Source organism: Clupea harengus, chromosome 7 (assembly GCF_900700415.2).
Source record: "Clupea harengus chromosome 7, Ch_v2.0.2, whole genome shotgun sequence".
Lineage (NCBI taxonomy): Eukaryota > Metazoa > Chordata > Actinopteri > Clupeiformes > Clupeidae > Clupea > Clupea harengus.
Window position 1 is genome coordinate 14,413,533 of NC_045158.1, and position 25,869 is coordinate 14,439,401.

At 43.7% G+C, this 25,869-nt stretch overlaps 1 protein-coding gene across 5 annotated transcripts in view; it reads left to right on the forward strand.

Annotated features, from left to right (window-relative positions):
• The window catches only part of adamts3 (ADAM metallopeptidase with thrombospondin type 1 motif, 3), a 70,221-nt gene extending 50,971 nt beyond the window's left edge, over positions 1-19,250 (forward strand). For all 5 annotated transcript variants that reach the window (XM_031570617.2, XM_031570619.2, XM_031570618.2 and 2 more), the window contains 6 exons: positions 1,322-1,485; positions 5,357-5,513; positions 5,609-5,741; positions 7,637-7,844; positions 8,793-8,910; positions 18,091-19,250. In XM_031570617.2, coding sequence (XP_031426477.1) covers positions 1,322-1,485; positions 5,357-5,513; positions 5,609-5,741; positions 7,637-7,844; positions 8,793-8,910; positions 18,091-18,614 — 1,304 coding nt within the window. In that variant the 3' untranslated portion in view covers positions 18,615-19,250. The remainder of the gene's footprint in view (positions 1-1,321; positions 1,486-5,356; positions 5,514-5,608; positions 5,742-7,636; positions 7,845-8,792; positions 8,911-18,090) is intronic.
• Positions 19,251-25,869: the final 6,619 nt, after the last annotated feature.

Here is a 25,869-nt window from a genome sequence, read left to right on the forward strand (position 1 = left end):
GTACATTGTCCCATATATATATTGTGTGTATATATGTATATATATTTTTTTATTTTTTTATGTAAACAGACATGAATAGAAGACAAGATTTTAGGATATGACAAGATTTTATGATATGACCTTGTGTTGGGTTTTTATGCATGTTATTATGGTTGTGAGGTTTTTATGCATGTGATTGTGGTTCAGCATCCTACACTTCTGGAACATGGATTGATTGGACATCAAAATGTAAATATGTCCCAATGACCAAATTATGTCATTACTTCCCCATCACAGACATATAGAAATTGTAATCACTTTAATAATGGATTATCGCTTAAACCAGATTTACATAATCTCTATTTCCCCATCCCTAAACCCAATAACCTTTTTAGGGGTCTTACATGATTAATTAGCACAAAGTATATGATACGATATCAATTATGATAACGGCGTCCCTCTTGTCAGATATCAACTCCAATCCTCGTACTACGCAACGTACTACACAGGCTGAAAAGCAGTTTTCATTTGCAGCATCTTGGATTTGCTGCTTGGGAGTGGGAGGCTCATTTAAAGGGGGTCATTCAGGTGGTAATTAGGTATGTCGTATGGTTCATGTGTTGTTAATATCCATCAAGAGCCCACTCTGCCGAGTCCAATCAAGGTCTGGTTTTAGTGGACATGGTAAACGAGGCTTGAATGTAAATATCACCCTCACGGTAAATATGCAGTAGGTCATGATCCTATTCTAGTCACAGGATCGCTTGGCGGCGAATACAATTGTCACAGGTGAGACCATTCCAGGCCTGTTTGGAAGATCTAATGAAGACTCAAACCATTTACACCTCTGCTCTAATGTTGCTCTAGACACTTAATGTCGTGCTTTACATGTCCCTGGTAGTGTAACTCTTTAGGCTTCTGTAGAGGTTAGGCACAGTGCACTCATTATCATGTCTTGCCATAATTTGTGAAAAAGTGATGGATGTCCATGGTGATGTGTTTGACATGCTGGCACATTTGAACTGGCGACTGCCCACGGCACACAGTCAAATGCTCAACTGTTCACTGTCATGCTTTGCGCACACACACACGTCGGCATTCATCAGAGTCTGTGGACATCATGAATGTCACAATGTCCTTGTACTGCTTTGGCATAATCAAAAGATGATAATGTCTGTTTTGTGTCGTCTCAAACAGATGGAAGGGTTAAAGCTCCATCACTTAGATTTTTATATGGCTTTGGCAATTATTCATTCTGTAGGGGTTAGGGCTAATGCCCCTTTGAATTCTGTGATCGTGAATCTTCAAAGAATGAAGCTCTCTAACAAATGATTGGTTTTAGCCATCAAGAACCAGGCTACAGGGCATTACATTCTCAACGGCAAAGGCGAGGAGGCGAGATCACGGACGTTCATCGACCTCGGCGTGGAATGGAACTACATCATTGAGGATGACGTGGAGACGCTGCATACTGAGGGTCCTCTGCACGATGCTGTGGTCGTCCTGGTAACAACTTATTCAATGATTATAATTCAATCATTTAGCAGGTTTTGAAGATATGGAATAAAAGTATTGCTTAGCAACACCCGTCGATACATACCATTTAACTTTCTTTTCTTTTTTTTGCTGATGGCACTTATCTCCCGTGTACATAACTTGAAGGTAAAGGCTTCAGATCAGGTCAACTCAGATCAAAAGAAACCTCATTTTAATGAAGCCTTCTTTTTTTTTAGAAGATCCCTGTATCAGTGTAGTATCTGTTTGATCTGTCTATTGCATAATCTATAGATTGGGCTGCTAATAGGTGCACACGTGTGTACAACTGGTGCTTTCTGTTCTAGAAGACCACAGGCTAGAGCAGGGGTGGCTAACCAGTCCAGCTCAAAGAGCCACAAGAAAACCCAATACCATTTCGAAGGGCCATACGAATCTAGGTTCCCACTTTTGGGGGGGAAAAGCCCCTACATAAAACCTATTATTTTCCCTGTGACCCAGCAAAACTAGGGGGGTCTGGGGGCATGCTCCCCCATAAGAATTTTTTGAAAATAACCTTTTAAATAGTGTCCTCTCGTGGGTTTTAGGAAGAGAAATTAACAAATTTTGATTTAAAATATGGCACAAAAATAAACATATTGAAGACAGCTGCTGAGATAGGTGCTAATTATACTGTAGGATGGTAGGGATTTGCAGCTCAAGTGAGTAGGTTAATGTTGTAGGCTAGAGTTCACTAGCTATAGCTGGCGAAGCTACTGAGTAGGGTAGCATACCCACAGGATCAATGAACCGGCATGATAAAAGAGAGCCACGACATCTATAATTAACTCGTGATTTAACCATTTCGTTTCTTTTACTATTTAAAACTTCATATATATTTTTCGGTGGGGCTAAGGAAACTTTTGGGGAGGCTACTCCAGGGATCACTTCTCAAGATCTGTACATAACTGTGTCTCAATTATGTTGTTAATGTCAGATATCCTCTGTTCAATTTTCGTGCCTGACAGCTGCAGGTCTGACACAGACCGCTATGATCCGTCATTTTCAGGGTTGAGGATAGCAACGACATCACGTACACAAGACTTCACAAACTCTCCCTCACTATATTACTTTTTTGCTCGAGCAATATTCCATGACACCTGATACGATGCCAGCGTGACCGTTTCAGAGTACTTCGTGAATTTCCGAAAAAGCTGAGTCTGTTTCTCTGACTGACGTTTCAAAGTATTTACCTTATGCTTGCACAGCTCTGTGCCTTTAGGAACTCCTGGGCTATGTTAGCATGGTGTGTGGAGAGACGGCACTCCAAGTTTGAGGCTTTAAAATGCGACGTCTAGCATAGGGGTTTTCCATTTCGCTCCGCAAATAATTCCTCCCATTCAGGCAAAAAACGTCCGATGTTCATCTTCATATTTTCGTTTAGCTTTATGCTTTACTGGATCCATGGCATTCTGTCAGTAGCTACTGCTAGTCTGGCTAGTAACTCTCTGAGACTGGGTGCACACATTAGAATGTTTCATGTTTGGAACATTAACGTTACTTAAAGACATCTCTCAAGATCGCGTGATGACAAAATATACCTGAATAAATACCACATTAAAATCAGACAGCTTTTTGTCTATATTGCCAAATATATGCATATGCATTTTAGATGTTTATTTTACAATATGAAAATTCTGTACACCAAGAGCAAAGTCAGTGAGCACTCGAGCTGGAGCCGAGCCGCACGTCAGCCGGCAAAGAGCCGCATGCGGCTCGCGAGCCGCAGGTTCGCCACCCCTGGGCTAGAGTATAAAAAATATAAATATGAATATTAATCCACCATCATAACAATGAAAACTAGTGGGAGGTTAGTTGGAAAAAATCAGGTTTAAGGTCTGTGTACTTTGGTCATTAAGATGCTTCTGTAAAATTCCTCTGGTCACTGGCAGATGCTTTTCTGTCTGAACTTCATCAAATGAAGGAGAAAAGAGATATAAGAAATGTAAGCTCCGGACTGAAGTTGAAGTTTCACAGCGTGAAATGGTCTTGCACTTGAAGGCATGCTCTTTATGCTTGATTCAGCTGAATAATGGAAGAGGACTACGCCAAGCCCTTCCATCTTTCCCCATACCCCATTCACAGGGGAAACACACTTGCCTATGCCATGCTAGTTGGAAGTGTTTTTCCAGAGGCTGAATTTGTACAGCTTCTTATGGCTGAGCTTGGGAGATAGTCTTTCTTTCTTTTTATCATACTTTATCATACTACATACTTTTTTTATGTGTATGAATCCTACCAATTTAAGTACATGGGGGATGTGGGAGTGAGGGTCAGTTGGTATGAATCAGCGTTGCTTTCAGTAAGTTTGCCCTTTAACTGCCCCTGACTGGAGAGTTGCTGTGAAAAGTGTCAAAGTGGGACATTTTGTCACTGATGTGGATGCTAAAATGAGAACTGTAATTTCTGTATACCTACTAGTGATGTATGACATGAAGTTCCACAAATAGATTCGAGTCAGCCTTCTACTGGCACAAGATGGGTTTCTCAGAGTTTACCTTTGCTTGCTTATCAAATAAAAAAAACTAGCAATCATACATCATATGAAAAGATTAGGGAAAACACAAAATGGATGTCATGACGAACAGTCAAATGTACAGTGCTATTCTAAGCAAGCCTAATTTGCATAGAAATACCACTGTATATCCGGCTTATCATACACCATGTATTATGTAGAAAAATATACACATAATTGTAAACATAAGTGGATTACAAATGATAACATGAAATGAAAGGCTCTTCAGGCTCATATAGGGGGGGATGTCACCACAGGAGCCCCCCTGCCTACTCTCCAAATAGGATGACAGTTTCACTGTTCAACTGGACAGTGGTAAAATAGGCTGAAAAACCTCAAAATAATGACCTGCTGAAGTTGTAAAGAGGAAAAAAAATCACATTTAGATGCAGAATGATGCAGCATGAACACCTGATGACATTAATTCAGTACATGTGTATGTCCATCACTAGATGTAAATAGAAATGCTGAAAATCAATAGTTGTTCTGAAGAGCAGTGAGCCGTATCTGAGTTCACCAAATCAATGCATACAGTAATCAGGTTAAAAGAATTTGCAAATGGAAAAAAAAATGGGTTGCACTCCATATTACAGTGGCCTTGTTACATTTTAACTACACAAACATAATATTGAGCCATGAAATATATGGGCCACTTAATGACACACTGAACATTAATTTTAGTGGTCGAGAGGTATAGAATTGCTAAAGGCATTGATTTTTTTTACCTCAATAACAATATGATCAATGTCATTTTGTTAATGAACTTAAGCGGTCATGGCTCCAGTGGACACGTTTCCATTTACAATAAATATAGACTGAAAGATAGGCCTCTATGGACGACTAACTCAGTAATAAGCTGCAATATAACTGTCTGTCTCAATTTGCAAAGATCCTTTATAAGACAACTACGGTGCGACATCATCAAGTGACTCAGCACGACATTCTGATAAAAAAAAACTATGGAAATAATTCCTCTCTTTTAGACTACTGTTCTGTCTGTACTGTAGCAGTTTTTCGGATTCGGTTGTATTTCTTTAAGTAGCGCCATTAACAATAGAAGTTGTCTCAAAGTCCTTTATAGAACCCAAAGTCTGAACCCAAGGCCTAACAGGAAACAGTCTGTCTATTTGCCCTTGAACATCAAATTCAGGCTTCACATTCAAATGGATTCTCAAACAACATTAAAAGAATCCCTCCAAGTTGAAAAACAACAATTAGGGGTGCAGAAATCTGAGTGTAAGACTATGCAAATATCTTCATTTACCAACCATGAATTTATTTCCTTGATTAAAGCCTCTGGCCTGTGATGTTGTCTGCTTTTGTTTTAAGATTATACCCAAGGACAACGAGACAAGGTCCACACTGATGTACAAATACATCATCCACGAAGACTCTGTGCCTGTCAACAACAACAATGTCATTCAGGAGGACACGTACGAGTGGGCCCTGAAGAGTTGGTCCCAGTGTTCAAGACCTTGTGCAGGAGGTGTGTTCTTCTTTATTCTCGACAACGGTTAGCCATCTAGCACGTCTCTTCAGGAGAAATCATTTCATTTTCATTTAAGCGACATTTCTATACAGGGTTCCAGTATACCAAATATGGCTGCCGGAAAAAAGGGGATAACAAGATGGTTCACCGAAGCTACTGTGATGTCAGCAAGAAACCCAAGCCAATTCGGAGGATGTGTAACCTGCAAGACTGCACGCAGCCTCAGTGAGTATAGGCAACCACGCTAATAGATTCCATCATATCATGCAATACCCTTTTTTTTTTTTACTTAAATGGTCATACAGCACTAGTTTTCTCACCTCCCCCCCTCATTTTCTCTCTTTCCTCAAAAATCAATGGATAGCCAGAGCCATTGATGTGTAAGTGTATGACCTTCCAGTGTGTGGCTGCATAGACTAATTGTGCATGTCCTGAACAAGTAAAGAAAATAAAAGTTCCCCTATTTCACATGGTTAACCTTCACAGGAACAGTTTGCACAGTGCTATTTACACAATCTATCCTCGATAACGTCTTCCACCGCATGAAAAAGCACTTGCCTTAAAGTTATGCACACCTGGTGAGGCGCTATTAGTGTTTGTGTTGCGAGCCACAGAACTCCTCTCTGCTGGGTCAATGAGTCTTTGAATTGTACGAGTCATTGGGGATTAGTTACACAGAAAGTTAGTTTTCTCAGCGGTGATAAACATTTGGCTGGAGACCAATGTTCTCGTGGTAAATATCCAGTGTATAATCCCATTCAGTAATTCATGGTTTTGATGTTCTTGCTTTCTCTCTGTGTGTGTTTGCATATGCCTGTGTCCTTCTATAATAGCTTTTCACATTTGTATGCGATTGCTGAGTTTAGTCAGTCTTGTGACTGGAGACAATTGTCATAAAAGATTTTCATATCTCAAGAGAACCTGCTGGAGAACCTGGTGAAGCTAATCACTGCTGCTGAAACTATTGAACTCCACTTTTGTTTTATGATGTCAAGACTACAATTGTGTGTGTGTGCCAATGGAAAGCCTAAGGACCATCCATCAGACTTGAAATGTTTCACAGTCGAGCATCATACTATGATAGATATAATAATAATAATAATAATAATAATAATAATAATAATAATAATAAAAAATATAGATATAATTGTACCTGCCATTACAGGCACACGCTGGCTTGGGACACACCCCAAATAAATCTCTCTAGGCTCACCATGTGTTGTTAGTTTGAACTGATTATTCACCCTGCTTGACAAGCAGTGCTGCGTTTTTGCAGGCGCACTGTTCCAGTCAAATGCTTCATGACAGGAAAAAACATTGTCCCATTAGTTTCACCCTGTGTGTGACCATGAAGAAGAAAACAGAGCTTTTAGCCACAGAGCTGTGTGTCCTCAGTACCACATTGTTGTGGTTCAGATCAAACATCCCAGGTCTTGCTTGTGGTATTTTCAAAGACTATTGTCTAGGGTCGTAGACACTTATCACCAGTTGCTCATTTATTTTCAAATGATGTCAGGTACTTTTGTTCAGCTGTCTCAGCTTTCTCAGAGCTCTGCTCCCCAGATCATTTCCAATATTGATAGACAAAGGAATCGAAGTTGTTATTTAGCTACTGTATATATCCATCCACTAGTAGGGGCTTCAGGGCACAAACAAGACAAATGAGACAGCACTAGATAGGGACAAATCTGCATATGGCAGTTATTAGATCTGTATTTTGTTCTTTAGAGGATGACTGTAAAATATTTGAGAGGCTAAACTGTACAGACACATCACACAGTCCTCCATATTTTCTCAACAGGTGGTTTCCCTGAGGGCAAGGGAAAGCATTAGTGGTGAAGAAGCCTCTCTTTTGAATGGCAATGGCCAACATGTTGTTTGTGAATAGATTGAGACTAGTTTTGCATCAGAAGACCTGAAGCACACAGGTGTATTAAACTGCCTTTTATTCCATTCTGCCTTCGGGTCGCTGGGAACTGGACCTGCGCAAAAAAGTATTCTCAGCATTAACAGGGCCTTTCATGCCTTTTGTCAAAATAAAATAACCCACTTCATTCCAGATATCTGATGTCAAGAATACACTTATATTTTGCTATTGTTTTTTTCCCCGTTTGCTGCAGATGGATTGCGGAGGACTGGGAGCACTGCACCAAAACCTGCGGCAGCCTGGGCTACCAGATCCGCACCGTGCGCTGCGTGCAGTTCCTCCACGAAGGCACCAACCGCTCCGTACACAGCAAGTACTGCAGTGGGGAGAAGCCTGAGAGCAGGAGGCCCTGTAACAGAGTGCCCTGCGTGGCCCCGTGGAGGACAGGACCCTGGTCTGAGGTAAACTCAGAGGAAAAGGAGCGCCGGTCCAATACACTGGATCAGTATCGGTGCTGATGCAGAACATATGAACTGGGTCTGGTATTGTCAAAGAGTAACAACGTGATTTTCAAAATCTTCCACAGTGTAGTTTGCGCAAATTCTTCACGGAAGATTGGATATAATCACTGTACTATGAGTGCTACTGTACTCATTTGTCACTGTACAAACTGACACCTTGTTCAGGTGTCAAAATCAGAACCAGAGATGAAGACATCAGGGATCTCAGGTTGCGTACTGAGTCTTAAAGTGTTGTTGAGTAAGATGACTATTACAGTCATTATCAAGATAAGTGAATATAATAAGTTGAGTTGGTGCATTTTCTGTTAATTCCCTCTTGTAAGCACCAATTGTTAACTCTGTGATTGAATATTTCAAGTGCACACAATGTTGACAATTTGACATCTGAGATGTTCATTGTAGTGAATTGAATGAGTATGTCGGCCTTCTTTTCATTCTGATGGGCACTGAATAGTATAAACATCAAAACAAAACAAAATGTGATGAGGTAAATGTAGTGACAAGCAAGGACGTTATATATGCTTAAGATGAGAGGAGAGTATCAGATCCTTCATGAGTCTGTGTGCAGATGACAACAGCTGGTCGGGTTGATTTGTGGGTCGACTTATTTGGATTTTGGTTCACAGGTTACCCCTCTTAATGATGTGCTGTTTAGGCACAGCAACGTGTCCACGTTACGGAAAAGTGTGTGAAATCCACAGACACAACATATTTCTCATGCTGAAGTCAGCTTGCGGGAGGAGGGGTGATCAATCCAGTTTCAACATAGTTTTACTTACAGTACATATACATACAAACATTGATATACTGCATATGTGGGACCAGGCAGACTGTTTTTGGTATTGGTGAATGAATTTGAGTCACCGTGGATATGTCTTGTCCCTGCAGTGTTCGGTGACCTGTGGGGAAGGGGTGTCACGGCGACTGGTGACGTGTCGCATCGGTGACCAGTGTGGCAGCGAGCGGCCGGAGACGATTCGGACGTGCAGGCCAGGGCCCTGTCAAGGTGCGTCGCACAAACGGCCACACGTAAACATCACAAACACAAGGACAGGTTAAGACACACGATTGTCCTTCAAACTGGTGGTGCTCTTGTGTTTTGGCCTCTTCAGCAGCTTGATACTGCACAAAACTCAAGGCTTTTGTTATCCATTTACAAACGTCTGCAAAAAGGGCCCACTGTTGTGTGACCCCTACATTATAGTGTAACTGTCAAATGTGTTCTGAGATGTGTTTCTGAAAGCTGTTGTTAGACACCTGACTCCACTTAGACATGCACTTCAATCATTACTGCTCAGTCTAGCCTGGATAGGCATGGAACATTTAGAAGAAAAATAGAAACACAATCTTTTTAAAAGCTTTAAAAAAAAAAACACTTTGTCTTAGGCAGACCTTGGACAGTGTGCTCAATTATTTTATTATTTGCTCCTACTTCAAAGTCTCTTTACTGCTCTGTCTGGCAAAGCTTTTTAAAATTTAATTTCACAGGCAACTTCTGTTTTTTGTTCCTGTTTCCCAGAGTGGTATTGGGATGAAATTCACAGTTGTTTTATTAATTTATATTTTTTCCCTACTGTAGATTACAAGTTAAAATAGTTTAAGCTTGTGCCTTATGACTATGTTCAAATAGCTTGGTCTTTGCTTCAAACCTTTTTCATATCATACATTTTTGCTTATTTGGAAAGTGCTATACCTAGTGTACTTAGGAAGATGAAACCATTTTTGAGCCGATAAATATCTCCCCTATCCTTTCTTTGTAGCATATTTTGATGCATAAATATATCCAACACCCAAGTTTCCATATCATGCACACAAAATGTATTTCCAGCATGTCAGTGCTTTGCAGAGCTCTCCTTTCATGCTACTCTTTGATTGTAGTCGTTCATTCACAGACTTTTCAACATCCTAACATTCTATCATCTTGATTTTCTTACATCTTCCTGAGAAGACACTGACCAAAAGACATGCATGATTATTGTCTCTTCCCTTACCTCAATGGTGTGAAAGCTACTACAGTTATGTATCGATATTCAGTGCTTAGCCACTGCCTCAGACGAGCCTCACTAGATTAAATACAGAAATCTGGTTGAACATAAGGAATAAAACAGGCCTACATAAAACAGTTAAATAAGCGCTTCTGCCATGTAGAACCTCATTGACCCATTGTCCAGCGTCTCCATCTGGAGCTGTATTGATTAGAAATATAGATCACTCTTGCCCGCTTGATAACATACCATTTGTTCTTGATAAAGACTGTGGACACAAGAATCCTTCCATAACAGTACTTCCAGCTGAGAGGAGTATTAAAGGGGAAAAAGAGAAGAGTTGTCAACCACTCTCCTGAGAGTCCTTCATGAACATCTGTTTCTCTGAAGACTCCAGGTGCTCTGCCAGGGAACAAATGGTTCATAAGCTTAAGATAAGAGAATAAGGTTATTATGATGGGAATTAATTAAAAGGCATCCCCAAGACATCCTGGGAAGTGCTAAGGAAGACAACTGTATGCCCTCAGTGTATAATTGAACTGGATCTGAAGCCACAGGAAGGCCTTTGTTCATCTTGCTGCTGTTTGTCTTTATTTTGCCATCGGCGGCTTTGTTTATCACTTATCGTCAAGATATGTGTACGCCTGAAAAACCTGTTACATTTGGAAGGGATTAGGCTACACTGGCTACTCAACACTTATATCCTCAGAACCTCAGTCAGAGGGTGGGTGAAGACGGAAGTTGCAAGTTGTGTATGGGTGTTATGGGCTCATTAAAACATAAATATATGTCTGGTTCTAAAACTAGCTTAACCCAGGGTCGCTACACATGGAGACACAGTCAGGTTTTTAAATCACTGGCTTGTTTGTTAGAGAATAAATGAGTCGAGGTTAACTTGGTTAAGGACAGGGACAGTACAATTTCTTCTGTATGAGAGGGGCAGAAAAAAGAAAAGAAAAGTGGACACCATGCACGTACAAACAGTTCTGGCAAATGGGGCAAAGCGCAGGATTGGAGGTTGCTGGGAGATGTCAGAAGGCAACTTGAAGTTAAACAGTGTATTGTTGTGACTGCTAAATCAACCACAACACTTCTGTTGGACTTTGGTTTTCAAGGACGGTCACTCAAAGAAGCTTTAAAAGAGTTGTCTGAGGCTGCTGTAAAAGCGAGCCAGTGGTTATGGCTGAGGCGCTCACAGTCTACTTGGGGACATGTGAATGATCCTGTATTAGGTGAAGAAGGGTGCCTAAAGTGACCAGGGTTCGTATCTGTATCGCTCTGCCACCCCCAACCCCTTCCCTGTGCCTAAACGGGACTAATATCTATTAACTACCCTTACCCTAACCCAGGTCTGTACTCCTTGCATGTGACAGTGAGAGGATTGACCACTATGGGAAATCCCCTACCAATAGCACAAGGAATTATAAATATTATCGGGTGTATACAAATAGTACAAATACAGATTGTTCAACAGAATTATTTTCATACTAGATAACGTCTTGGTTACTTACGTAACCTCGGTTCCTTAAGCAGGGACCAGATATAACAGTATGGTACATGATGTTAGTCATGGGTCCAAATCGAAGCATTTATCCATTCACGCCTGAAAGGCTGCGATTCGTCCGCGCTCCCTCCTGAGCCCGCCCCCTCAGGAGCCTTTAAATTCAGGAGCTTGGACTGAAACTTCCTTGGAAAGAAAACTGAGCGTAGAAGTAACAAACCAAGGGCAACACTGTACACGCAACACTTGTTATATCTGGTCCCTGCTTAAGGAACCGAGGTTACCTAAGTAACCGAGACGTTCCTTATCGCAGTTGACTGCGATATAACAGTATGGGACCGTATACATTCCCGCGTGATAATACAGTGGCAGCCAATCACACACACCAACTTTATACATTGCTTTTGCCCTCCTAGAGGTTCATACAGCAGCTGGTGGTGAACATTATAGGGCACATCCTTTATACATAGGCGACAGGGATCAGTGATCCCTCGCCTGTAGGAAAACAACCCTGGAATGGCTCATTTGCAACGTAACACGTAGGCACTAATGAACACATACATCATTATATCGTTCGGGTCGAGTGGGGGGTTGTCGCCCCCCAGCAAGAACCAGAGAGGGCAGCAGGTGTTCTGTCTGCTGGCAAACAGATCCACCTGCGCCCTGAGAAAACGCAGCCAGATCTGCTCTATCACCTGAGGGTGTAGACACCAATCTGCTGCTCGAGGGTCGCCCCTTGATAACAGGTCCGCCCCGTAGTTGAGGTGGCCTGGAATATGGACTGCCCTGAGGGAACGGATGTGAACTGCTGCCCACAGGAGCAAGCGATTCGCCCAGTGGTGCAGTGACGGGGAGCGCACTCCGCCTTGGCGGTTTATATACGCCAATGCCGAAGTGTTGTCCGTCCTTACCAACACATGCTGACCACTTAATCTGGGTAGAAAGTGCTGCAGTGCCAGGGCTACCGTTCGCAGTTCTAATACATTTATATGTGACGCAGCCTCTGTCGCAGACCAGTGGCCGTTCACGCCTTCTCCCTCGCAGACCGCTCTGTCTGTGGTTACCACTACGCGGTGCGTCACTATGCCCATGGGGCCTGACGCCGCGAGGAACCCCCGGAGTTCTCCAGACTGCCAGGGTTTTCCTGCATCTGGAGGACACCGTTATTCTGCGGTATCTGTCCTTGAATGAACTGAGTCTCAGGGATAGATACCACATTTGGAAAGGGCGCATGCGCAACATCCCCAGAGGGAGAGCGATCGCGGCCGATGCCATCATGCCCAACAGACGTTGGCAGCACAGTGACGTGACTGACTGTCCTAGCCAGAACTGATGTACGCATGATCTGATGGCATTTATTCAGTCTTGGGACAGCCTGACCCCCATGGAGGTGGAGTCTAGAACCATGCCTAGGAAATGCGTGGTCTGGCCTGGGCGCAGAACGCTTTTTTCCTTGTTTATTACGAAGCCTAGTCGGTGCAGGTGTGCCACCACTAGATGGCAGTCTTGCACCGCTGCCGCTCTTAAATGAGCACAAATAAGCCAATCGTCCAAATAATTGAATAAACGCAAACCACGTTGTCGTAATGGGGCGATGGCTGCTTCCACGCATTTTGTGAAAACCCACAGTGCCAAAGCTAGGCCGAACGGGAGTGCGTGGAACTGGTATGCTATTCCTCCGAACGCAAACCTCAGAAATTTCCGATGTCTTGGGTGGATCGGGACATGGAAGTAAGCATCTTTTAGGTCTATCGTGATGAACCAATCGTTTGGTCTTATGAACTGCACTAGCCGGCGGGGGGTCAGCATTCTGAACTTCAACGGCATGAGCGCTTTGTTCAATACACGTAAATCTAGTATTGGCCAATAGTTCCCGTCCTTTTTGGGGACCAGGAAATAACGGCTGTAGAAGCCTGAAGCTGCCTCCTCGGGAGGCACTACACTTATTGCACCTTTTTGGAGCAGGGAGTCTATCTCTTTCCGTAGGAAATGAGACTGCCCCTGCTGCACCACTGATTGGATCACCCCTCCGAATGACGGAGGGGGACGGGCGAACTGCAGCACGTACCTCGCTGTGATCGTTCTCAGCACCCATGGTGACACTGCGCATGCGCGTCAACTCGCAGCGCAGCCTGCCAGGCTGGGCTTTGAGTTGAATCGGTCGGGAACTAACCCGCTCATAGTCAATGAGTCTAAGCCTAGATCTGCGCCCGCTCCGCCTAGGGAGGGGGATGAGATCTGGGGTTGCCCCCTCATGGTTCCGAAAAAAAATGGGGGGTGTGAGTGCACTGTGTGCACCGGGGGGGGAGTTGCACAACAATGCCGTAGCACTGCGCCTACTGGGGCAAGGGCTGAGACATTTGAGTGTGGTGCTTGTGGGAACCTGCTTACCGTGCTTGACATGAATTTTGCATGAGAGCAACGGGCAGATTTCTGTGGAGGCGGTGGGTACTCCACCGCTCCCCCCTGTCTCTTGGTCGGGCGACTGTCTATCAGGTGGCCGGCGGCCTGCCCTGGCCCTTCCCCCGGCGAGCAGCATGCTGCCGTGGGGCTTCGGCTGCGCCCTGGTTCGGGCATGCAGCTGGCTGCTGCTGCGTGGGCGGCTGAGAGGCAGGGCGGAAGGGGTGTTTCTGCCAACCTCTCCGGGTGGGCATCTTAGCCGGGGGGGCAGGCGAGCGGAACCCGCTCCGCTTCTGCCCGGGGTGGGTGTAGTGTGTCCCGAAGAGGACTGCTCACCGGACCCGCTGGAGCGAGGCATCCATGCCTGGAATGCCTCCCTGCTTTTCTGCTGTTCCTCGAACTTAGCAGCCATCGTGCCCACAGCCTCTCCAAACACGCCCTGGGCGCTGATTGGTGCGTCCAGGAGTGGCGCCTTTTCCCGGTCCGTCAGCTTCGCTAGGGACAGCCACAGGGATCTCTGCGTCGCCACGGTTGCTCCCATGACCCCCTCAGGGCCTGGGAGGTGCAGCGTGTGAGTCGGAGGGAGAGGTCCGTCGCCCGACGGAGCTCGACCACCGCTTGATGACTCTCCCCCAACGACGAGGCCAGCTCCAGGAGTGCTGCCGTGTTTGTGCATTTACATTTACATTTAGTAATTTAGCAGACGCTTTTGTCCAAAGCGACGTACAAGGGAGAGAACAGTCAAGCTACGAGCAATAAAAAGCATGGTGTAACAGTAAATACTACTTTACATGATAATTAGAAAACAACGACATAGAAAAAAGGAAAAAGAAGTGCAGGAATGTAACTGCTGAAGTGCAAGTTAAGCGCTAGTCAGGTGCCAGTTAGGAAGGGAGGTGCTTTCTGAAGAGTTGGGTCTTCAAAAGCTTCTTGAAGGTAGAGAGGGACGCCCCTGCTCTGGTAGTACTAGGCAGTTCGTTCCACCAACGTGGAACTACAAATGAGAATAGTCTGGATTGCCGTGCTTGCACAGACGGCAGTGCCAAACGACGCTCACTAGACGAGCGCAGCGTCCTGGGTGTAACATTTGCCCTTACAAGAGCATTAAAGTAGGTGGGAGCAGAACCAGCAAGCACTCTGTAGGCAAGCATAAGTGACTTGAACTTAATGCGAGCAGCTACTGGCAGCCAGTGGAGCTCAATGAGTAGCGGGGTGACGTGTGCCCTTTTCGGTTGGTTGAACACCAGACGCGCCGCCGCGTTCTGGATCATCTGTAGTGGTTTCACCACGCAAGCCGGCAGGCTCGTTAGGAGGGCTTTGCAGTAGTCCAGGCGGGAACTCACCAAGGTTTGCACCAGCAGCTGGGTGGCATACTGGGTTAGGTACGGCCTGATTTTGCGGATGTTGTATAGCGCAAAGCGGCACGACCTGGAGACGGAGGCGATGTGGGCCGTGAAGGTCAGTTGGTCATCAATAATGACCCCCAGGTATCTTGCTGTTTTGGATGGAACAAGAGATAAAGAGTCAATATTGATATTGATGTTATGGTGGATGACCTGTTTGGCTGGGAAGACCATCAGCTCCGTTTTGGCCAGGTTCAGCTGAAGGTGGTGATTTTTCATCCATGTGGATATATCAGCCAGACAGTCCGAGATCCGCGCCGAGACCGTGGTGTCCTCAGGAGGGAAAGACAGAAACAGTTGAGTATCATCGGCATAACAGTGATAGGAAAACCCATGCGAGCGGATGATAGGGCCCAACGAGGTGGTGTAAATGACAAAGAGAAGTGGTCCCATCACCGAGTCTTGGGGCACCCCAGTGGTGAGGAGGTGAGGTACAGACAGCTGACCTTGCCAAGACACGTTGAACGAGCGCCCAGTGAGGTAGGATTCAAACCAGGATCCAGACTGGTTTGGATCGAGGAGATTGTTCTTTGACAGGAACTCGGTAACCTGTTTGGAAGCTGCCCTCTCAATGGTTTTAGAAAGGAGCGTGAGAAGTGAGACCGGTCGATAGTTTTCTACCTGAGTGGGATCGAGAGACGGCTTCTTGAGCAGCGGCGTTACCCGAGCCACTTTGAAAAGAGAAGGAAATGTTCCAGAATTAAATTAAGCATTAATCACCTGTGTTATTGCCGGTAAGACAGCAGACGATATGGCTTGAAGGATGTTGGATGGGATGGGGTCCAGCGGGCATGTAGTTGGACGGCTGCCTGTTAGGATTTTGGAGACCTCACTCTCGCTGAGAGGGATGAAAGAAGGAAATGATGAGCCATTGACGGTTGCGCCCTTAGGGGGGGGAGACAGTTGGTCGAACTGTTTCCCGATGGCTGCCACTTCCTCTGTGAAAAAGGAAGCAAAGTTATCTGCAGTGAGGTTAGTAGCTGGGGGAGGAGGAGGAGGGTAGAGCAGAGTTTTGAAGGTGGAGAATAGTTTTCGAGCGTCAGTTGCTCCCCATGTACCTCCGCAAAGAAGGGGAGGGCGCTGGGGGCTGGCACGGCTGGGCCAGCATAAAATTCCCCATCCAGCAGCGAGGCCTGCACGTTGGGAGGGGGTGGGAGAGGGAGACCGAGGCAGCTCGCTGCCCTCAGTGCAACCTCATGCAGCTGCTGGCCCAGAGTCCTGTATGTGGCCGGGGGAGAGGTTGCCCGCGGCCGAACATCTAGACTGAGCTGCATGTCCTCCTCGTCCGAGCCCTGCTTGTCCGAGAAGTCCAGCAGACTCTCGTCATCCAGGCCGAAGTCCAGCTCCGGCGTGGGCTGGTCTTCGCCTGGGGGTAGCTCCACCGCCTCGTGGCCCGCGACCAGCAGGCTGGCAGGCGACGGCGACGGGGAGAGGCTTGCATGTGCGGCTGCGGCTGAGAAGCGGCTGCCTGCAACAATGCTGCCCGAGGCTGAAGGCACGCACGGTCCTTCGGGGGTGATTACCCCAGATGGAGCCGCCACTGCCTTCTCAGCGTCCAAGCGCTCCCAGAGCGCCAGGCGCTTAGTAGCCTTGGCTAGCGTCAGGCTAGCACAAACGCCACAGGCAGGGTCGACGCCCGAGAGAGCCGCTTCCGCGTGGGTCCTGCCAAGGCAGGCCACGCAACGGCGGTGGCGGTCGCCCTTAACCCTTGCGTGCCCGCAGTCAGGGTATTGCCTGGACATGATTCTGAAATTAGAACTATCACACAACTGAAACGTTGGTTAGCAAAAAGCTAGCAGGCTAGTCAGAAACTTAGCCAGCTAACCAGCTAGGATAGCGACTCTACTTTCTTAAGTCAGTCGAACCTTGTAGCGCCCTGAGCTAGTGAGGGTAAAAAACCAGATTAACTCACCAACTCGTAATGAGCAAAAGCACACAAGATTCTTTGAACACAGAAAAGAGCGTAGGAATGAGAGATACTCAGACTGGATACTTCGAGGCAAAGTTTTCAAAGAGGAAGTTTCAGTCCACGCTCCTGAATTTATAAGCTCCTGAGGGGGCGGGCTCAGGAGGGAGCGCGGACGAATCGCAGCCTTTCAGGCGTGAATGGATAAATGCTTCGATTTGGACCCATGACTAACGTCATGTACCATACTGTTATATCGCAGTCAACTGCGATAAGGAACTGTGAAATGTCAGTAGTAACATACAGTGATTTAATTTCTCAGTCTTTCTTCACAATAGAAGGGATTCGGTTGTTTGGGTTGGCTACACTGGCAAGAGGAACATTTTGAAAGTGAATATTGCGGTTGTGCATTGTCTATGTGGGTCAAAGCCGCACCAATACAGCACACCTAGAATACACAACACCACGACAAGCAACAAGTCAGTATTCTTGTGGCAGGTTATCTCCACAATGATAAAAGTAGTTACACAATCTTACCAAATGGCTAGTAATTAATTGTGCATCAAAGAAAATGTCTACATCAGATAGTTGTAGCCACATCCCTTGCATTATCGATCGCAAGGCAATGATGTAACTTTATGTTGCAGCATAAGGAAGACAGACCAGAGCAAGATGTGTCTACCGCTGTTATTTTCTGATATACATTTGTCAGTTGTAGTATTACAAGGTACCAGAGAGCTTGGGATGCCACATACATTATTTTAGCCACATACAAAGCTCATGAAAGGGAATGTGCTGAAATATTAATGTTCATGCCTGGCGCCATACGTCTATGTTCGTTATGCTCTATGTGTGCCTATATCTCACCATATCGAATTTGCAAAGGGGTCAGTTACACATGCTGTTCCCACCATCTGTCACGGCAAATGAGATGTGTTTGCATCTCGTAATGAGTGCGAGAAGATCTGAGAGACTGTGTTTCTATTTGCAGATGAGCCCTGTGCCGGGGATAAATCCATATTCTGCCAGATGGAGGTCCTGGCCCGCTACTGCTCCATCCCCGGCTACAACAAGCTGTGCTGCGAGTCGTGCAGCAAGCGGAGCGGCACCTCGGCCCCGCTGCTGTCGGAGGGAGAGGAAGAGGTGCGCTTCGGGTCGGCATCCCAGCTTCTGGAGACCCTGACGGCCAATGGGAGCCTGGCTGGCCTGGCCGGTCTCCAAGGTCCGAACACGCCGCGTCAGACCTCCTCATCCTCCTCCAGGGGAACCTCCGCGACCGGACGTTCCTCCCCAAAAACAGCCCCGACACCCCCACCACAGCGGAGAGGTGGGGGCAGCTCTGAGGGCAGCAAGGCAACACGGCAGACCCCGCCTCACGGCAACAAGAGCCAGTCCGCCACGACCACACACGGAGCCGGGAAGAGAGGGAGTGGAAACGCCGTAGCGGTCAGGAGGTCTGACAGTCCCAGCACGGACGTTAGGCGGCTTCCGGTGTTCAGCGAGGTGCAGCGGTGAAGCCGGGTGGCCAGCCTCTCCTGAACTCTTTTTTTGAGTAGATGTACAGCTTTTTTAACTGCACAAGGCCATCGCAAGAGATTAGGATTGACAGAAAGAGAAAGAGAAAAGAGAGAGAGAGGGAGAGTGAGAGCGAGAGAAAAGTGCTGGTTCACTTTCAGGTCATAGACCCCAATCCCACACACACACAGGCCCCCAACTAAATCCCCCTCACAGATATGGTCTAAACGAGTCATTTTCCCTGCAACATGAGACAGGTGTGCTAAAAGATCTCTGGACTGTCTTTTTTCCAATTACTTGGTCCTCGGCTTGCACATCAGCTTAACTAAAAGCTGTACTGAGTAGGAAAATGGCTCTGGTTGTTTAGAACATTAGACTTAAGTTACTTTGTGTTTACTGGCGCTCACCTATGTCATTGACAGATTTAGATATTTATAAACATTTCCTGTAAATACTGTATATGTAAAATGTCAGTATTATTTTAAAGAAAACTAAGCTGAGCATTTTATACTAACAGCAGTTGAATATTTGGTGCTTTTTATACATATGTAAAACAGTTCTCTATGCAAACATTTTTGCAAACATACTGGCAACTAAATCTGTCACAGTACTGGACATTACTTCAGTCAAATGTTCATTTGGTTTGCTACCAATAGACTATATCTTTATTTGCAGGGAGTGCCTCTTTAATGAGAACCTCAGTTTCTCATTCAAAAGCCCTAAGTGCCACAGTGTTCAATTAAATTCAATAGACATGATTGGAACTAATCATTGAAATGCCTAGAGTTTCAGTCATGGCAGTACATCCATGGGTGGAAAGCAGTTCCACTGTTTAAAATTGGCCACATAGCCAACATCTGCAGCAATTACCTCTTACCTACAGACTTTCAATTAAAACCCCTCAATTCCACAGTATTAAATTAAATATGTGGTTGATATTAACGGTTGAGATACCTGGACTTTCCCTTCGTTCCGTCTAGTATGCCGCATCAAGCCGGTGCACTAATCAGCTGTTACCATGACTTCTCCACTTTCCTGACTTCCCCTCTACTGTCTTGGTTTACTGTATGGTTTTTGAGGATTCTCTTCCATGAGAAGGAAACTAATTTCCAGTTGTTACAAATTGTTCAGTCATTGTTGAACTTGAACCTTGAGCGTTCAGATAGGCGCGTGAGCACATTAGATCATTCCGTGGAACCAACACAAACATGGACTTAACAAAAGACGTGAATGTGGAACATGGTTAGCAGACCACCACACTTTTTTTTTTCTTTTGAATAAGGCTAAAAAGGCTATTTATTATGAACAAGGGTTATATCACAACCACAATGCATCTGACTGCAATAGCAAGAAAAAACATTCTGTTTTTCTATTTCAATGGAAATCACAGTTCAGCCGCTCACACGCCACGTGTGTGACTGTATAGCTCCTGTATATAGAGAACTTTAAGTATTTATTGAGAGTTGAAGTTCCTATTCTGTTCAGTGTATGACACACACAAAAAAAGGTTTGTGAAGAGCAAAAGCCTATACAGAAAACATTCCTATTCCTCCTGAATGTCTACTCTTCATTTCAATTGGGTGTGGTTCAAGTCAGAGAGATATGATACAATGTAGTTATGATTGCATTTTTTTTTCTTTTTTTAAATATTTTTTTTAGAAGCATTTAAGCAGTTTTAGAACTTAGTTAAACACAAGACACATGCTCAGTACTTGAGATTTGATTCCCTGAGAAAGCTGTTTCATCAGTTGTTTTTGTTAGTCTCCCTGCAGAGCCGCACATCAGCGGCTATTATCACTGGTAGGCATAGTGCCTCAACAAAGCTGTTGTCTCACAGCTGTTTAAACATAGAAAAAGATGAAGTTGGGTCAAACACAGACAGAGCTATCCTGTCACGTAGAAGGCAGGTAGGTGTCCCCTTTGAACCAAAGTAGCAGCATTATGAAAATGTATGATACCCTCCCCGACCCCACTCAAAATAAAGGCAAGTCTAGAAGAGTAAAAAGAGCCAAATAGAATATATAGATGGTGTGCTTAGATGATATTCATATGTAACCATGTTGAGGGCACACAGTGCCTGCATTACAAATGGTTTCTATTGTTCTCATGTTACATACATGTTGTTGACTTGCTGCCTACAATGAATTGCTGCTAATATTATGCAAAGCTTTCAAAGTTCAAGAGGATGCTAGTATTTTTAGGTGTTACATTGACAATCCCTGAGCCTCAGACAGATATACTGTATAGGATATGTATCGTATGGATCCCTGTACTATTCGTTGCATTTAAGTATTAATGCTCTGACTAGAGTCATTCTCATTTCTAATTGCTTGCCGTTTTTTTTTTACTTTTTTAGATTGAATTGAAGTGTACACTACTGATGCTGTTTGTTGTAATGGGGAGCACATAGCAATAAAGAATATACTAAACCAAATGCTTCTGCGTTCTCTGGTATTGCACAGTACGTTGTCCCTATGTCTGCCAATGACCAGAAAGTTACAAAGCTGACATTTCCTCACATGGCAACAACCCAGAAAAGCAGCAGTTCACCGGAGCTGAAAGAAATGGTACGGTACAAATTTACCTCAAAAAGAAGTTCAGTTGTCTAAAACTTGGAACCACCTTTTAAATGTGTGATGTACTGGTCCAAACAAAAGGATGCAGTGTATTGATGGGAGAACCTTAAGGGGTCTCTGAGCTTGTGAAAGTGTGATTTCAAACTTCTGGAACGAAAAAAAAAGCTTACAAAGGGTCGTGATTTCTCAGAATATTTCATTTTGAAGAAGAGCATTGCAAAACTGACCACTGCCTATTGTTCTTATTGCCTACTCTTTGCAAAGGCTAGTATTGATTTATGTGAAGTCATTCACTGCATTTGCTGGTTGGGCAAGCAGCCACTCAGTGGTGTGAAATTGGTCACAGACTCTGTGGCATACATCCCTCCATCCAGCTTGCATGGCGATCAGTAAACGAGTGAAGAAAAGTATTTAGTCAATCCAAATTGTTTGGCCAATATTTCTCTTTATTGTTACAGATCCAATACAATGTACACCAAAAAACTTGCTACCTTAATACTACCAATACAGCCTTTTCAAAAGGGTAAAAATGGCTCACAAGCCGGAATCTATGCCTTTTATATATATGAAACCGTGGTTCTTTGATGGGTGGATGACAACCAAGTCATACTGTGAGGCCCAGGCAAATTGAAAGATAATGGGATAATGGGCTGCAGTGTAAATCCAGAGACGGTGTGGGCAAAAGGATAAAGGTTACACATTTGACCACGCACGGAGTGACTGTTGCCGGGTTACAACACGTTAGTGGAGACAGGAGTGAGTTAAATCACATCTATGTTCCCTAAATGACAGGTAATTGCCTCACATCTATGTTCACTAGATGACAGGTTACTACATCTATGTTCAATGAATAAGAGGTTATTGGATCATATCTATGTTCACTAAATGACCATTTGCCCTTTGCTGAAGGACCTCAGTGGCACATTCAGTAATTTGACCAGTGCAGTTGGCCCTAGTTTTTAGTGACACTTAAATTGCCTCAACAACAGCCTAACATAAGTGTGGTATGTGTAAACATGAAGGTCAATAGGCATAAAGCTGTTTCTCAGACGGGAAGTTACAGTGAATAATATAAAAGCTACCAACACTTCCAAACCGTCATCTTCAAATCTGAATACATCAACAAAAGAGAAGCTTTTTTGGCACTGAAACAATATACAGTATGTGAGCTGTTTAACTCTGTAATCATAATCCGATCTAATACGCATTTTTGCTACATAAACTGTTTTCACCTGAAAAAAATCCAGAAGACTTCTGACTCCATGAAGTGTCCCTTACTGGTCTTGAGCTATCTCTAAGGCACAGGGTAAGTGGGTCATTCCACGCCAAACGGGACAATGGCTCCCACTGCCTGGACTTCCAAGGGTGTGGCTTGGGTATATCATAGTATTCGGGGTGCTTGAATTTGCGCGGAAATTGTACTGTACGATTTGTTGCAGCAACTTTGAAGGCCTGTGAAAAGCTCAATGTTAAAGCTAGAGACTTGATATTATACACAGACCTTCCTATGTATGCTTTGTATGCTGTATTAAAAAACTGAATAGTCTGGAAGATATTAAAGCTTGAAAATGGATGAAAACCCATTTTGTTCAATTTTTGGCATGCTATAGCAAAAAAATTACAGCATTTACCAACATGAAACAATTGTATTTGGAAAGATTAAATATTTGTTCTTAACATATCCAAAATTTGTGATGGTGTTCAAAAAAATATTTTTTGGAAAATATGGGATTTTTGGACACGCCCAGCATTCAATGGCCTATGGAAGCACATTCAAATGGTAAGGTAAGTTTATGACACAGAGCTTAATACAATATACAGAGCATACATAGGAGGGTCTTTGTATAATATCAAGTCTCTAGCTTTAACATTGAGCTTTCCACAGGCCTTCAAAGATGCTGCGACAGAGCATAGTGTAATATTTTCGAGCAAATTCAAGCACCCCGAATACTATGATATACCCAAGCCACACCCTTGGAAGTCCATATTCTTCAAGTAATGGTATCACATTTTAAGCCTGGAAAGTTTGAAGGAGCTAGCTTAAATACTTTTCTAGTAATAGCAATTTGAAAATGGCTCTTCAGAAAACGCTGCTCAAAAAGCGTCTTAAGTATTGACACCCCCTCCCCCCTAAAACATTCTATTGTGACAAAACTGTTGGGAGTAGAGAGCTAATATTTGGGACTATTCCTATTAAGAAGTGTATAAACAACCTTGAATTTTTTCAGCCAAATCTGAGATGGTCGAGTGGGGAATTTTCCTTAAATTGTCACGTTTGACGTGGAATGACCCAAGTCTGAATCAACATGATGCTCTCCTGGAACAATCTGGGACCCAATCAAGACATTAACATTTAAATGTTCTGATAATAAGAAACAGGGTTTCTTTAAAGCTCTGATTGTCACTGTTGCCCTCTTCCTTGTAGCATCCCTAAACACCACCCCTCCAACAAATAATTGCAGTCCAGAACAACACAGAGTAATTTCACACCTCTGTTCACACCTGTCAAGTGAGTGCCCTTGAGGCCGAGTTCTATGACAGTTCACACAAAACATCTTGAGGCTTTGATTGTAACAGATACAACACAAAGTCTGGACATCCTGATGGTGCAGAAAAGTCTACACCTATTCCCAAACCTCACACTTTGAACCTCGCAACCAGCACATCCTCAGGCCAAAAGTAGCACTTACTGTTCTAAAAATACCCTCAACAAAAAAAAAATTCCAGCTGAATACAATTTTTATTTCAAGCTTCATTGAAAATGTTGGTGACTGTAAAGCAAAGGTGTTCTCTTGATCAGGGTTGGGGAGTAAGTAGTTACAGAGTTATTTAATTACAAAAGAAATGTAATTGTGATGCATTACAGTTAATGAGAAAAATGTGTAATGAAATTACAGTTACTTATCAAAATGTAGGTTATTAAAAAGCTTTAAATGATATATATATATATAACATTTATTCTAGACAAGCACCATTCATTTGGCAGTATGCACTCAAATTCTGAGTTGTTTTCGATTGGTTCTCTTGTTTGATTTTTTGTTTGTCAATCAAAAACGAATCAAAATTAATCATATATAATAAATTACATTACTTTGACTAAGTAATTAAAATAGTTACATTACTTATTACATTTTTAACAGGGTAACTAGTAATATGTAACCTAATATAACAGAAAATATCTTTATAATGGGTGTAAAGCTGTTCTTGATTATTCCTTGTTACTGGCAACCTTTGAAACAGCCAGTGTACAGTATATGAGTTATAAAAATGACATCATATTCCATATGACCTCCTCGGTCCCCCTTATCACTCCCCACTTTTCCCTTGAGATAGATGGAACTACCGTGAGGACAGTCCTTCAATTTCCTATAATTGAATGGGATCTCAAGCGGGACACGATAATGAACACAGCTTTCCCGAGATAGCTGCAGATATTCAAGGTGCAGGAAGCACCACTAGTCCAATCCAATTGTATAGAGCTCTAATCAATTCAACATCACTTCTTCAGCCTGGGGCAGGTTTAGCTCTGCTTCATTGCGCTAAAACAAAAAACCACAACTGATCATCAGGTGGGCAGAGAAATGTATGGGATGGTGCCTCCTCCCACAGTATAATTATCCAGAAGGAGGAAGAGCTCTTCCAGCAGAACTAAAAGGGGAGAGTGCTACCGATCAGGACTACCCCTCGCCTCCACAGAATCTTATAAATAAGGAAGGACCATTCAATATTGCACCTGTTATTGGCCTTTTAGACCCACTGACAATGTCTTTACCTAATGTGCAAGGTCCATGTACTCTTTACATTACATGTGCTAGAATTAAAGACCCATTACACAAGAATTTATATTTTTGCTACTGAGCTCCCCCTAAAGTTGCGAAGTGTAGCTCACTTTTACACCACGTAAATACAAATTGGACCTAATGGACAATGTACACGTGTATTGGTTGAAAAGCTGAAGGTTACTGGCAAAGTATACAGCAGAAGCCAAAAAAGCATGTACACTCACAAGATTTTACACAAATATGACATAGTTCTCTGCATAGTTTAATGTATTGTTAAATCGGAGATAAACGCTAACATAACCAAAGAATAACAAAAAAAAGAATGACACATTTTAATTTAGCTGAAATACTGCTTGCGGTTTCAGCCCATGTAAAACATTTCCCAAGCATTTGAATGTGGAGTACGTAAAGCATAAAGCATTACATAGTTCTCGCAAGAGGTTGTTACATAATGTTACTTAAATCTACTGAGCAAAAGGACTGTATAATAAAATGTGTGCATATTGTTATAATGTGGGGTTGTACATTACTGTTTGAACTATGTGCTGGTTGTACTTTGGCTGTTTTTTTTTTTTTTTTTTTTAAACAACCAGAGAAAGCGTTTCATATTTCATCATTTAGAGTTCATGATTGTAGAGGTACCCTCAAAGAAAAATGACCTCCTTCTGTCAGTACAGAATGCACCATACAACACATGCATTCAAGTTTACCAACCAATAAGGCAGCATTAACCCATGATCTTATGCAAGACAACATCTTTAAAACATTTGTTAAGATTTATTATTCAAGTATTTCATTTAGGGTTAAAGCTGGAAGTCATATGTGTTGGGCAACAGTGACTAGGTCTTAAGCTGTACAAAGCCGCTCTGAACACTCTGATCACCAAAACAACTGTGA